At 35.8% G+C, this 15,200-nt stretch overlaps 1 protein-coding gene across 1 annotated transcript in view; it reads right to left on the reverse strand.

Annotated features, from left to right (window-relative positions):
• Positions 1-499: 499 nt before the first annotated feature.
• Positions 500-15,200, reverse strand: part of PTPRQ (protein tyrosine phosphatase receptor type Q) — a 99,379-nt gene continuing 84,678 nt past the window's right edge. Inside the window, exons 38-45 of the mRNA XM_058805338.1 lie at positions 12,796-12,886; positions 11,327-11,403; positions 8,799-8,933; positions 8,557-8,682; positions 6,242-6,390; positions 4,266-4,401; positions 1,022-1,145; positions 500-734 (exon numbers count right to left, since the gene is read on the reverse strand). Of these exons, the coding sequence (XP_058661321.1) occupies positions 697-734; positions 1,022-1,145; positions 4,266-4,401; positions 6,242-6,390; positions 8,557-8,682; positions 8,799-8,933; positions 11,327-11,403; positions 12,796-12,886 (876 nt within the window). The 3' untranslated portion in view covers positions 500-696. The remainder of the gene's footprint in view (positions 735-1,021; positions 1,146-4,265; positions 4,402-6,241; positions 6,391-8,556; positions 8,683-8,798; positions 8,934-11,326; positions 11,404-12,795; positions 12,887-15,200) is intronic.

The raw sequence follows: 15,200 nt of genomic DNA on the forward strand, positions 1-15,200 counted from the left end.
TCATTATGTATTTAAAAAAACCCAACCTGCTGATTATAAAATAGTTTAAATAGCCCCAAGTGTCCCCGAAGAGCTACTGTGTGCTGTGTAAAAGCTGAATAATCCTCCCCATGTCAGAAGGTGACTCTTCAGCTGTTCAGGATCATGAGCTGATGTACTACCACTTGTAAAAAAAATATTCAAAACACAAGAACATACAGTTAGGTAAAGATCATTGTGATGGTCTTGGAATTAATCTGCAAGAACTGACAACACTGAAGCCAATCTATCAAGAATGAGTAAAGAAACCTTAGCTTTTACTTAAAACCAAAACACACAGAACACAGCAAATTCACACCAAAGTAGGTTCAATGGAAATATTAAATTTTTACATCCTATTTGGCTCATTTTTCTTTTACAAAGATAGTTTAGAAAAAAGGAATATGTTCAAATACACTTTAAATACATACTGAATGCACTATTTATATAACACCAGAAGTGCAGTTTGTGCAAAAGTACTCCAAACCATTACTCTCAGTGTTCTGAATAAAGTACTTTAACTTATTTATGAAGGCACATTGATAGAAGAAAAGATGTCTCAATCATCTGTGTTTCCTTTAATCAACAAAATAGGGGAATTCTCTTTGGCCCCTGTGCTTAGAAAAATATTACTTTGATTTTCAAAATCTCCTTTTCTGTAATATTTACTCCCAGTATTTACATGGTTGTTTCTTCCCATTCAAGCTCCACATCACCTGCAGAAGAAACAGATATATTAAATTAGCCTACCTTGTAAACAAATAGTAACTTATGGCAGATAACTGTTTTTCACTGAATTTAAAAGATCTTGCATGGAAAAACGTGGGGAAACTTTAGCAATGACCATTATTGTCAGGGGGAATAAAGAGCAGCAAAAGGCTAGATATTTATATTTTTAAAGCAAAAAATGCATGTCAAAGGACTTTTTTGCTGCTTCTCAGTCTGGAAAAGTCATTGCACCTGCTGTGAAAAAATAATTTGGACACAGTCTGTATCTCCTTACCTTCCATGGCATCCAGAGAGTCCATCTTTTGCAGTGCTGAATAATTTACAAAACATAAGGGCTGACTACTTCCTTTGGTTGTCAACAGATCCAATACACATTGATGCAAAAATATATATTGTGCCTGCAAAATGTGAATTTAAAGATGCTTGATTAGAAGAAAAATCTACTGGTAATACCAAAAAGGCTTTATCTTTTTCTATAACACCTAGAAAATCTCAAAGAAACTGCAGTTTAACTCAGCAATCTCAGTACTTTGGTGACCATATTGTATATGGCTGATCTGATTTCAATTATTATGAAACATAATGCTTTAAATTTGCCAAAACATATTAATCCTTATGAATAGTAAAATATATGAAATTAGACTGACCATTACTGAGACTAACAGACTACTCCACAATTTTCTGTGGATGTTTTTAATATGAAAAGGCATTTTGCCACGAGATGCAGGCTGAAGAAACTGAACCACATGAATGTAATATCTAGATAAGAAAAATTTCCTCTTTCTACCATAGAGAAAACCAGCAGGGTGCACTCAAATGCAGAAGTTCAAGTAAAACTAAACCTATATGTTCTATGAGATTGCACCAGTGCTAGGAGCAAATCAACCCAGTGTTTTGAGTGATACTTCCCAAGCCTCATTTTTAACATATGACAACACAAAGAGCAGGCAACTAAAGTTAGTTTGATACTTTTAAGGACATAAAGTCTGAAAAGAAGAAAACAAAATAAGGAAATGTAAGAATGAAATAAAGGAATGAAAATAGATAGAAATATAATAAATTGATTAAACATATATTCACATAGGAAGAGTACTGTATATGTAGATGCAGAAAATAAGCCAGATACATTCAGATTGGAAGAGACCTCTTGAGACCACTTGGTGCAACAACCCACTGCTCAAGCTGGGTCAGCTAAAACATTTTGCCCAGGACCTTGTTGAGATGGATTTGGAATATCTGCACCAAAATCATACTCTTACCCTTGACTTTTGCACAGATAAAAATATTTATGTAATTTTTTGGCTCAATAATTGCTATTTTGTTTCAGAACACCAATCAATTTGCAATTCAAGTATCTCAGATATATGAGAGAAATTTGCTTACATAGATAAGAGTTACTGCCACAGATCCAGAACGGTGGGTAATTAAAACAGCTTTTCACAGGTCCTCTGAAGCATTCAGCACCATTACACCTTTCAATAACTTTCTTAGTGAAATAAATGCATGACATTACTTCAAACCAGCCCTTGTATTTGGCAAGAAGATAAACTTTGAAATGTTTGCTGAACAAGAATGGATTTCTAGAATGAAGGTCTTAAATTTCAGTGGAGTTTAGATTGGTTATTCCAGTTCAGAATGCAGCCTCTGAAAGCTCTGTAATCTCTTGCAGACATACAGCAACTTCTAATGATGTAGAAATAAAAATCTTTCTGGGTTTGCCAGGGGAGAGTGGGCTATTTATGTCTAACTAGATAATTTCTCAGTTAGAAACAGTCTTAACTATTCTCATCCATTGGTTACAGTAACATATTGTGACTTTGTTAACAAAAGGAATATTATTTATTATTTTGAAACTATAAACAAGCAAAATACAGGTCTAAGAGCAATCAGCTTTTATTTATCTTACTCATAGATCTTAAAGACAGTTTGACTAAGGGATTTCTATACTGAGTTCTGGGAAGGAATTGCTCCTCTCTTTTATTTCTTATGTGCTGATCACATAAAAGCTGATTAATAGGCAACTCAACAGTGTTTTATAAGAGAATTCTCAAACAGCTTGACTTTTGAATCTACCATAAAACTTTACAAGCTTGATTCCCTTTGGGCAAGTTCTGTTGCTGATCTGACTTTTGTAGTCTTGCAAATATGAGCTAGAAATGACCTGGACAGAGAACAGGCTATCTCAGAATGTTGCAGCTAGCATACAGATGGATACTTGATTTGTTAGAAAATCTGAACTCTGACACCATCATCTTGTGCTGCATTTTGGCACACCTTTTCCTAGCCCCTGTCAAAACATTCAAATGAAGAGATACAGAAAAATGATGTATGTTTTAAAAATATAAAATGATATTATTGAATGTCTCACTGTTTCAAGATTTTTTTTGTGAGTGCTCCCATTAAATTGCCCTCCAGCCTTTGATTTATTTCTTGATGATTCTACTTCTAGTCAAAAAAGTAAAACAAGAACCAAAAAGTATTCCCAGAATGCATCATCACAAGAAAGTACTGGCAATTGTTTAGTTGCATCAAAACTTCAAAAGGGAAAATTTAGAGCACATGATATCCAGACTGCACCTTACAAGATACATCATGTCAGAATATCACCAGAACGTCCCATAAAATCTTCTGAAGAAGGACTAACTGCTTTGTGTATTCTGACTCACTTTTTACATATTCTGATGTGATTTGGAATACCAGAATTTCACTCCAAATGGAGCAAGTCTCCCTATATTAAAATCAATTTAAATCCATCCGCCATGTGGAAGTTCATCCTGAAATTACTCATCCATACTGAGAAGTTGGTAAGTCATGCTGTGGACTCTAAAGCTTCAGGCTGCCCTGGGTTAGATCTGGCCAGCAGGAGACTTATGCCAGAAGCCTTATCCAAACAAAGCTGCTTTCTGTCCACTGGGCATTTAGGATCAGCTTTAAATTCTAATATTATTTCTTTACATGTCCTCAGAATTCCAGATACAGCAGAAGGAAGTCTTACTCACCAGCAGGTCATCACTGACTACTGTCCATACAAAATAAGTGCTGTAAATGTACTTTTTCTAGACCCAAAACCCACCATTGATTTTGAACAATTTGAAATCTGTGATTAAATCCATCCATATGTACTATTTTATTTGAAGTGATTGAAAAATAATCAAGGAATTAATAATGAGTTCAAAGGTAAATGAATATTTTAAAGTTTGGTGGACTATGCCACACATGCATGCACAAAAAAAAAAAAATACACTACAGAAGTAAATTAAGTCAAATTAAGTAGAGAATGAGAAATTATAATTTAGGTTTAAAAATAAATAGCGCTATTTTCAGCATTTGTCTTTTCTGGCTAAGTGCACTTAGGTAGATACAGACATTATACTTCCACAGTGCTTAAATAAAAGCAGGATTTGGTAGAAAATGTATTATACAGAAGATTGTTATTAGCTTTATAGTCCTGTTTTGGAGATCATGTGAAGAGATGAATAATTTTTCAACAACAGAAAAACAGAATGGGTAAGTCTTACCAGGTTTTGTACCATACACATCCTTTCACTTCTTAGCTCAGCTACAAGTCCGTAGATATCCACAAAATCATGGTCATTTACATGTTGGGTTAAATGGTCAAGTGCAATATAAACACCTGTTCTTCCAACACCAGCACTGCAAACATGATAAACAAGATAAAATAAAGCTTTTATGTTAATGCTTTCAGCATTTTCTTAGAATATTCTGGATAAATTGTTTATTGTGAAAAGAAAAACTGTTCAAACAAAACCTAATTTTTTTTCAGTATTTACATCTTGTGAATTTCTTTCTGAATTGGATCAAGTGAAATCTGTATTTAAGCCATTTTCTGATTTTGATTTCACATTTTCATAATTTTTGATTTCTCATTTTAATCAGATAAATGAGATATTACTCATTTATATGTTCATATGACCCAAACCTGTTTGAATGGAAAAAGAAAAAAGATCTTACAGCTTTTCTGTGAGTTTTCTAGAGCTTATTAAATGAGAGGAAAAAAAATCACAAGATTTTGTGAAATCGCACTGGGATTCTGTAATACTTTTAGTATTTGAGACAAAATAACTTGGGATCTAGCAAAAAAAAATTAAAATGCTTTTAAAAGGAGGATGAGTGTGCAAGACATGCTGGTAGGTAGTGTTTTGTTTCAGGGTCTTATAATGAATAGGATTGTTTCCAAATGACTATCAGACTTCTCTGCAACTGGTGTAATAAAGGTAGGGTATATTACTGCAGATAATCAAGAGATGTATAGCAGAATTCTTGAGTTTGCAATATCTAATGAGGAAAAAGTAATGAATGAGTTTGCTGGATATGAGAATACACAGCAATGCTTTATAACCATCAAGAATTTGAGCACAGGGGGAGTATCAGGACCATGCTGGCCCCTTTACATATCTCCCTTCTGAAAAGAATATAGGGTTCCTGGCAAAGAGTCCTCACTATATATAGGTGTCCTGAAAACACGAAGACTGCCTTGTTCTCCACTGTCATAGTCTCTCTGGCCCTTGCATTAGAGGGAAATGTTCATCAAAGATAGCAATATTAAATGAGTAAGGCTTTACTACCCTTTGTGGGTGGCACCCATAGGATACTGAGGACAAATAATAAGAACTCCCATACATGATAAAGTGGAAAAGATTGGTAGCATCAGAGCCATTTTTCCCTTCCACCTATTTCCAGACCCACACCAAGTGAGAATGGGGCAAAGGCTCAGTAGCAGACCTATGAGTTCAGATCCCTTTTATGGAGCATGCCCACACATTCAGTGGGAACACTGACCTGCACAAAATGCAGGTCACACTCATTGGCTTCCTTAAGACTTAGGACACCCCACACACCCTTTGAAACAGAAAGGTGTTAATGAAACCAGTGGAAACTACGACAACTGAACACCTTTAACCACCAGACCATTTATTTAAGAGCCTAAATATAGGTTTTAACTGTTTACAGGCATCCAAGTTTGAAATCTGGCCTATGCAAACCCTTATTTCTATTTGGCATTCTCAGTGGCTTCAAATACTTTCTTCCTTATGATATACGACATATAAATTTAAAATATATTTTTAATACTTGCTTCTTAAGAGGAGCTCTAATTATAATAAAAGTAATTTAAACCAATACATGTCATTTGCTATTCCTCTTCTTATGATTAAAGAGAAAAATGGAGAAAAATCCAGCAGTACTTTATGGTAAATTTTGGAGCAATTATTTCCCTGACATCACCTCAATGGATTTCCATAAATGCAAGAATAGACATTGGTGTTTTACCTTCTAGAAAGGAGTAAGAAGGATTGCTAGACATTGGTGTTTTGCCTTCTATAAAGGACTAAGAAGGACTGCTAGAGAAACGTTCACCTTTGTCCATCCTAGAATCATTACTGTGCACTCAGCCTCCATGGACGTTCTTTTGGCAACTTCCCTGTGCATTATTATTATCAAATCTACCAAATGATGATTTGGTGGATGTACTAACCTGCAGTGCACCACCATCGGTGTGTTATCGTGTGCTCGACTTGCACGGATGAGTTTTACAAAATGGATAAATGGTGCAGTCGTTTCAGGGACTCCATGTTCTGGCCAAGAAGTGAAGTTACACTGCCGCACCATCATGCAGTCTCCATGCTGAAAAATACATAATAATGCAGTTTTTACTGAATAAATGCTATAGAAGGGTCAGTAAGGTACATGTAACCTTCTATTTTCACATAAAAAATAAAGTTAGAATCACCTAATATTTATAAGATTACTGGCATGAAGGGATAATTTGCTGTGTACAGAAATTCTGGCACATTTTTTGAGGGATGGCATCAAGTCCATCTTTCAGGAAATATTAGTGTTTTCAGTAGTGACTCTTCATTTTACTTTAGTCATTATATCTACAATTTGTAGATTGCAGGTTGAAATTTCTATGGCTCATTTAGAAATTTAGTGAGTTGGGATGACAAATTTGTTCAGGAAAAAGCAACCACACTAAGAGTGATCCAATGCAATAAAGGCCAACACACAGACTGGGTGAACACAGATATATTTTCTTTCATGCTCTCTCAATGAGAGCAGCAGCAACACTAACCTCAAAAAAGAGGTTATGATTTAATACTTCAAAAGATTACTTTTGAAGGATGTAAAAAATGAAAGAACAGGATCATGCCAAAGGCCTGTCTTCATCAATATGCTCTTTCCAACAGCAGTCAAGAAAAAATGTTAGGGAGCATTATAAAACATGACAACAATGTAGCTGTAGTTCCCTAGAGTATCCCTTCCATTCTTAATAGTTTGTGACTTGTGAACTGCCTCAGTGAGAGGACAGTAAATGGGAATTTAATGGTACTCATCAATATTTTCTTCTACTAATTTACATAGATTTTTTGAATCCCTGTAAGTTTTTAGCCTTCACAATATCCTGCAGCAAGGAATACTACAGTTTAATCAACTGTTGTGTAATGAACCAGTTTCTATTTTTTCAAATTGCTTTTGAACCAATCACTTGCTTCTTTCATATCATAAGAAATACTGAAAGATGGTGAACAATTATGTGTAGCAACTACTTTGCAGTTGTACTATTATTTTTAAACTGATCAACATAAAAATGCAAGAGAAATTCACAATGGGAATGATTTTGACTTATTTGCCTCACATATGCTTTTTATCTTCACTGGAAGATCATCAAGCATTCACTCATTTGTGAAAGGACATACAATCTTAAAACCAGCAATACAGCAAATTTAATGACCTGCTTATAAAGGGCATAGCTTCTTGTGCAGGGTGGTTCAGCTACAGTAAATGGATCACCCAGTCAATTGAGATTATCTTCTTTTCAGCCTCATCCTTGTTAACACAAGTGACTTGGCATTTCACTGGAATTCATTTTTATTCTAAATAGTTCTTTTTCCAGTCTTGCTTATCCATGTTCTATTTTTAGCAGAAAAAAAGGTTTATCTTCTCTGAGTCATTTTTAAATGTTCCATTTCTCTGTACTATGTGCACAGCATATCCCTATGGGGTGACTGCTGAGACCAGCCCTCACCTGCTGTGTGCCCTTTGTCACAAGCATATGCCACAGGATGGTAATGCCTGCATTAGCACAGCCAAATTCAGGTCCTAGGATCTGGCTGCACTACTTTCAACACAGATCAATTCTCGGAGTGCAAAAGAAAACTGACTTAATTTTGGGTCTTTAGTCCCAGATTGTTTTTTGAGCCCACCTCCTGCTCCAAGTTAATACTGGGTTATATTTTTCCAATACATGAAAACTGTAGTTGTGGGGTCATGACAAAGGTGAAGATCTCTGCTGTACCCTGCTCCTCCTTCTCAGCACAAAGAGTAGGAGTAATACTGATGATTCTCATTCTTATTGGGTGAATCTCCTGGGGGTGGAGGCCAATGGCTGGTGGTACAATGCAAAACAGCTGCACCAGAGAATCTCGCCCTTTAATCTGAGAGGGATACATTCAAAGGGATTTGTCTGATCTCAGAATGGTTAAGATTTCTCCTTTCTAGAACAGACACCAATGTGTCCAAGTAGAAACTTCACCTCCCACCAGAAGTTCAGTAACCTTAATAGGCCCTTCGTAGCATATTGGATAAATATCTGAGCTCTTTGTGACAAAAATTCTCAGGAAATAAAACATGAATGAAAATAAAATACAGGACAACCAGGCAGTACAATGCATATGCACTAAAAGATTAAAAGAAGAATATTGAGGAAGTAGTTGGGTGGGAAGTAGCATATCTGATGTTCTTTCAGGTGTTGGATGAATTTTTTTCTATCAACTTCTAGTGCTGGCTTACCCTTTCAATTTTTAGGTCTCTGATGGTCCAGTCTATTTGAATATCTTCCATCAATTTAGTAATCACTATATCCCCAAACACAGTCACTGGTTTATTATCTTCTGGCCAGTACTGGTGACATCTTATCTGCAGAGAGATGATTACTAAGTAATTAACAATTATCATGTTATAATCTTGACAGAAACTACATACAGAATTTCCAATTATGTCAAATGCTTTTAATCAGTTCACTGGTAACTTACACGTCCTTTTTCAAAACATTGTGTGAGCATCACAAGTGTTTTAGCTCTTGTCTCCCACACCATTCTCCAGAAATCACCCACTGTTCCTGGTAATGGTCCCTGAGTTGCAATAAACTCGTTTGGACATAAATAGCCCTAAGAAAGAGAAAATGTTTAATACATAATGGTTGGCAAGGAAACAAAAGAGTTTGCATGTGAGTCATAGTTGTGCCTGTATCTGCCATGCCTAAGGCTAAAAATCTTGTCAGACCTACTAAGCAAATTGACTTATGCCTCAGTAGTCACTGCACGGCAGGCTGCCTTGGAAAGCTAAAAGAGAAATGGCTTTTTTTGGTAGTCCAGTTAGGAACCAATACTCTACTATAGTGTGGGAAGCGCCATGGTAATAGAAATGCATTTAGCAGAGATATTACAGGGACATCAGGTCATCATTTCCCATTTAAAAGTATCTAAGCCTTCATATTATATTTATTGCAGATCCAGCTAGAGGCCACCAAGAACTGAATCAAGAGGTGGCCAACACAGGAGAATCAAATAGTGCTAAGGAGCATTGGAGCCAGGGAAACAACTAAGGAGCAGTCTGAGAGCCAGTGCAAGTAATACACACACTAATAACCTTGTTCTTTGCTGATTGTCTGGGATCTGCTTGGGGCTGAAGCTCATTGAAATAAATGATCTCCAATTAAAGGTCTTCAAGAAACCTACTGAAGGTGTTGACTTTTATTTTAGTGTTGGCTTTTGCTCTTTGGTTAGTTTATAAATTTGTGTAAAACTTGGGAAGAAGGAAGTTTATTGAAAAAATCTATAGATGCTCTGAGTGCATGGTTTGACATGGAACTGGTTCCTCACAGAAAAGAAGTACACCTACAGGAACTATTATGTACTACACAAAGTCTAAAATAACAACAATAGCAATAACAGCAATAAATTTATGGTGTAGAACCTGCAGTTTATAATATCACAGTGTTCTGCTTATTGCTCAAAACAACTGACACAGTGGTTTATAGCACCACCAAAGCTTCTTGTTGGAATTATGGCCCTATAATTCACAGCTGCCTGTTACTTACTCCATCTATAATATAAAGAACAGGTGGCAGTGGGAAAGTATGTTAATCCTCCTTAGTTTAAGAGTGAGGTGAGAAACTGTAATTCAGGGATGCAAAGCTCACAGTTCAGTTACTGACTTTGTTTAACCAATGAAAGTCAAAGTAGCGGCAGAGCTCCCATTTGTACAAGACTTCTCTTTTCCTCTCTTTATGGAGAGGAGAAGTGTGCATATGTAAACAGGCCTAGGTAATTAGATATGTAAATACACATATTGCATGTTTACAGCTATATGCAATCATATATTTATACATCAACATACACGAAAAGTGAGAGCATATAAAGAGATTCTTCAGCCTTGAGAAACCATAACATTGGAATTGTCTATTCACTGATGAATGGTCATCCAAAATGTATGCACACAAGCAAAATCTCAGCAGGGAACACTCTGTAGCTGGGTTTTGCTGCAGCTTTTTGGAAGTTGCTGTTAGTGTTCCCTACCTAAGGCTTGGCCTGTCAGTAGCAGGAAGAGTAAAGACTAGACCATGCTCCAAGATGCCTCTGCTTTCCTTAGCCATTCTGTGCAGTCCCAGCACCAAGCGGCATGGTTCTTCCTATCTACTAACTCTCAGAACAAAGACATGGTGGGAATAAATATTGTTTGCTCAAAGAAAGGGAGATCTTCTCAGCTCTACTACTTATTCTCTGTAATATCTCTTAGTTACCTGCAAATAACCATTTCCACTTTCCTTTGTGCTGTCTGTTTTGACTACACTCTGCATGTCTCACTACATGTTTGAAAAGTCTTTAATATAAATCAAGTCTTGATCTCATGTGAGATCACCAGCCACTGCTAGAAGAGATTTGATGCATAACTATAATTCACACTTTGAGCTATAACAGGACAAAAGTGAGATTAAAATATAGATGAAGAATTTACTGAGCACAAAATAAGAAAATGGGAAAGTCTGTGAAGAAAGATGAGGATGAAAAATATACTATTACTTTCTTCTTTGAGAAGCCTACTTTCATTTTCCTCCATCATAACTTTCACATAATAATAAGGAGCATGCCAAAACTTTTAGCCATTTCTATGAAAGTTTTCAGTTCAGTTATCTTTGCATTGTCCTATTCATATACAACAACTTTAACTGTTGAATCAAGACACCAAATAACCTATCTTAACATTTTACCTCAGAGGGAGTTCCACTGTTGACTTTTATGAAAATGGTATAAAATAATTTATAAAAAGCAACTTGCTGGACACAGTTTTGATTATTATTGGAAATCATTGCTCAGCAATGAAAATGAGATTATATTTTTTTAACTTGTAATTTTAGTCCTGTGGGACTTGAACAATGTCATGGCAACAGTGGCTGTAGTGAATGAAAGAAAAATTAGAATCCTGTTTTTGTTGCAAGTTATTTTTTTAATCTTCTACCAGAAAACAAATACAGTAAAAATATGAGAGACTTTCTACTTACAGACACATAGCTGGCATTAATGTAGTCAGATCCAGGAATACCAGCATCAGGCATCAGCTTTACTCTGTTGTTATTATCTATTATGGAAGTAAAGTCTAGTTAACTAAAAAATTGGTTCAAAAACCATAAACCATGTAAAAAGTGTTCCTGGAGTGCTAAGAAATCAAAAATACTATTATTAGCAGTAACAATATTTGATGGAGTAGAACATTAATTACAAAGGTAATTTAAACATTTTCCATTACTTGTATGGTCTTTCTTCAATGTTCCAGACATGCTGCAGATAATACTTTTTAATTTAGTGGTGAATGAGCCAAAACCTCCAATTTGATGTATGTATGGGAGGATTCTGTACCTAAAAGGAGTCTGTGTACTCCAAGCCATGCTGTCCTAGTACACACAACTTCTGTGTGAATAAGAGGGCAGGGTCAGGGATCTGAGAGTTTTTTCCATTTACTTGCTGCCTAGGTCACTGAGCCAGATTCTGGCACTTTTATATAGTTTTGGGGGTTTTTAAATATAAGGTTAAGTCATTATTAAAAAAAAAAAAAAGTAAAATGTTTAGGGTTTCTGATTTGGTCCCACAGCAGATATGCAGAAAATACAAAATCCAAGAAACATATTATGTGTGTAACACCAGAATTTTGGTGTTTGGTCTTCAACTTGGTAAAGAACATTAGAATACAAAGTTAAATATTTATGAAACATATCTGCTTATGCCTTATTGTCTGTCATGAAGATAAATTTTTAGTGACTGTGACTTAGAATATGTCTTGAACAAGGCAGCAGATAGCAGGAACAGCTGCTCTGAAAAGTAAATAGCGCAGAATGTAGCATTATTAACCAAGGAATGCTATGCACTCCATCTCACATCACAGCTAATGCCTAAAATAATAATGACATTTCTTGTCTTATTAACTGAAAAATGAAGCAGTGTTGAGTATAGAGAGACAGACTCCTGTCTCCTGTGATAATATCTAGTCTGGGCTTATAAGTTATCATACAGTCACTCTGATCTTCTGTGGAACCTTTGTAGCACATGTACACATACCCACAAGAAAGCAAATCCAGACTCCTGAGGTAGCTGAATGCACAAACATGTGGATTTTATATGTTTAAAAAATTACTTCTTACTAAAGGCGGGGGGGGAACCAATGAGGAAGAATTTTAAAGAGTTTGCTACATGGCTTGAATTACAAAGCCAAGAAACTATTGAGGCTACAGTTTCTTGCACCTGCATATTAAAGCTTGTGAGAGCAAGTTAAAAGCTACTTGCAAATAAAACTGGCTTTAAAAAAATCTGCAAAGTAAAGACAGATTACTTGACAGAAAATTATTTCATAATGTGGACTTGATTGTGCTGCTATTTCAAAGACAGATCAAACAAAGATACACTTGCATTCCAAATATCTGTTACACTATTGAAAGTAAAGAGCAAAATGGAGGAGTTGGTCAGTAAACACACATACATGGCTTTATGTTTGGGAAACGATTCTTAGACCTGTTCCAAGGCAGATCAGCATCTGTTGAAGCAAGGTCTTCAAGAAACTTGGGAAGTTCCTGCAAAGGAATAAATGTTTGTTGGAAAACTTTTCCACTTGACTTTAAGATATGGTACAATCATCCAGTAAGTAGAAAAACTCCACAGTTTTGCAACAGTGCATTTCTAAGTACAGCTGGAAGCATTACAGAGCTTCCTGCCAGACTGTCAACCCCAGTTAAATCAGCAATGTTAGATGCAGCGCTGCAGACAATGCTGTCAACTTGAACAATTAAGCTTACATGAACTTTCACCCTTAAAAGCCTGGATAAAGTCAGTCTATCACATTTTGTAGTTTTCTGATTTTTTTCATGAAGTCACATGCTTGGTTACCATGCCCTACTGATTCAGTCGAATAATGCCTTTTCCTGACTGCTGTAGTTTGGGAGTGTTTGTGGTACAGCATGAGAACTGATGAGAATTCAATTAAGTTGAGACAACTGGCAATTAATTATTGTTCTTGGGACTGTTTGTGAAAGGGGTGGGAAGAGCTATTTTGGGTTGTACTGCAGCTTCATAACTGGCCATTTGTTCTATTACTGGAGAACAGAGATGGATAAATCATTCATGCTGAGGAACTTATTTGATGGGGATGTTTGTGTGCATTAACAGGTATAATTTACAAAGCTGATTAAAAGAGTGGCAATTTCAGACCTTATTAATGAAGAAAATGTGTTAAAGTGATGACTTTGTTGTTAAAAGAATAGAAGATACAGAAAATCCAGAATTCTAAATACATTGTTAATTTCAATAGAATTTTTCTTTGTTTGACAAATGTTATTCACAAGTCTGTTTTTTATATCTATCTATCTATCTATCTATCTATCTATCTATCTATCTATCTATCTTTCTATCTATCTATCTAAGGTATAAATTAAGAGGTCTACTTTTTGCTTTGAATGAGAACAATACAAAATTTTGCTGAAATCCCTTCAAATTTGTCTTTTAATATTAGCAGTTACCGTCTGCATGGGCTACGTCCAAAAGTTGGGCAGATAGCCTTACTATGAGGCTCAGTATTAATTATGCCCTTTTGCCAAGGTATTTGAGGCAGTCTGTCTTTTATGAATAAAATTTAATGGGAATCTCCTAGCAAATAAATAAGAGAGGAAATGAAAAATGGAAAACCAGGACTGTTTTATTTCAATCCTTTTCTCTCATTGTTAATTCAAATATTTTGTCATCCTGGTGTGTAAAACACAGTCAAAGGTGGAGATGTTAAAATTCCTCTAATTCAAAAAGCTGAAACTCTCCCATAAAGTTTCTGTCACTGAATATTTTCAAGAAGGAAGGATATACACAAAATGCCTGTTTTGAATAGTATTTTGGGCCATGGAATCCCATGTCACGTGAACTTTAACTTCCCTCATTTGCCTCACTCCACTGAATTTTAGCTTGCCAGCAAACTACTGTAGAAGTAGCACCCTTATACAGCACTTTGTAGTAGAGAGGAAATAGAGAAGCAGATCTTGTTATTTTCATAAGGATGCTTCTATAACCAAACAAATGCTGAAAGGCCTCATACCAATTCTCTGCATTAATAGGGATTTCAGTCTTATCTATTATTTTCGTATTTAGGGGAAGAGTATTTGGGTTCCCAGACTCAGTAACAACTTGTCACAGAAACCATGTTTCTTTGCAAACTCATAAAACTTTGAAATAAAACATTGGCATTTTGTTTACTGTAGGACATTTGTGTCACTGGTGACTCTTTGAAGGAATTCAGTTTTTTTACTCATGAGCAGAACTTATCATAAATCAAATATTATACAAGTATTTCTGTTTCAGTAATTTGCCAGTTATTAGAAAAGCATAAGTTCCCAAATGTATTGAGAGACACAGGAATCAGCCAGAAAGTTGGAAGTAGCTGCAAGTTTGAATAGCAATGAGGTGATGCCCATCATTAGTTTCTTTGGCTCCCTATGGTTTCTTTAAACTTGTCTTTTCTGACAATAAATGGATCCAGGTCCATTCTGAAGTCCAGATTCCCTTCTCATCACATTTACACACAGGTCCTGTCCACCAAGATTGAACCAAGATTGGTCCCTGAAGATGCCCTGGCACTGAAGTTTGGTCAGTCAGGCAAATTAGACAAAACTGGGAATGTCCATGGATTACAAGAGTAAGTGAAATAGAAAGACTCACATTCATGATGGAAAAGTCCAAACCATATTTGTTGTCCACAAACTGCCCATTGTAAATTATCCCTAGTCTACCAAAGCATATCTTGGAATTGTCCAGGAAGACTGTTAGGTGAAACAGTCCAAATCCAACACAGGGAATATACTAGCAGTTTATTGGTGTAAATTATCATATCCTCATATTCCGTTCCCA

The sequence above is a fragment of the Ammospiza caudacuta genome, chromosome 5 (assembly GCF_027887145.1).
Source record: "Ammospiza caudacuta isolate bAmmCau1 chromosome 5, bAmmCau1.pri, whole genome shotgun sequence".
Taxonomy (NCBI): Eukaryota; Metazoa; Chordata; class Aves; order Passeriformes; family Passerellidae; genus Ammospiza; species Ammospiza caudacuta.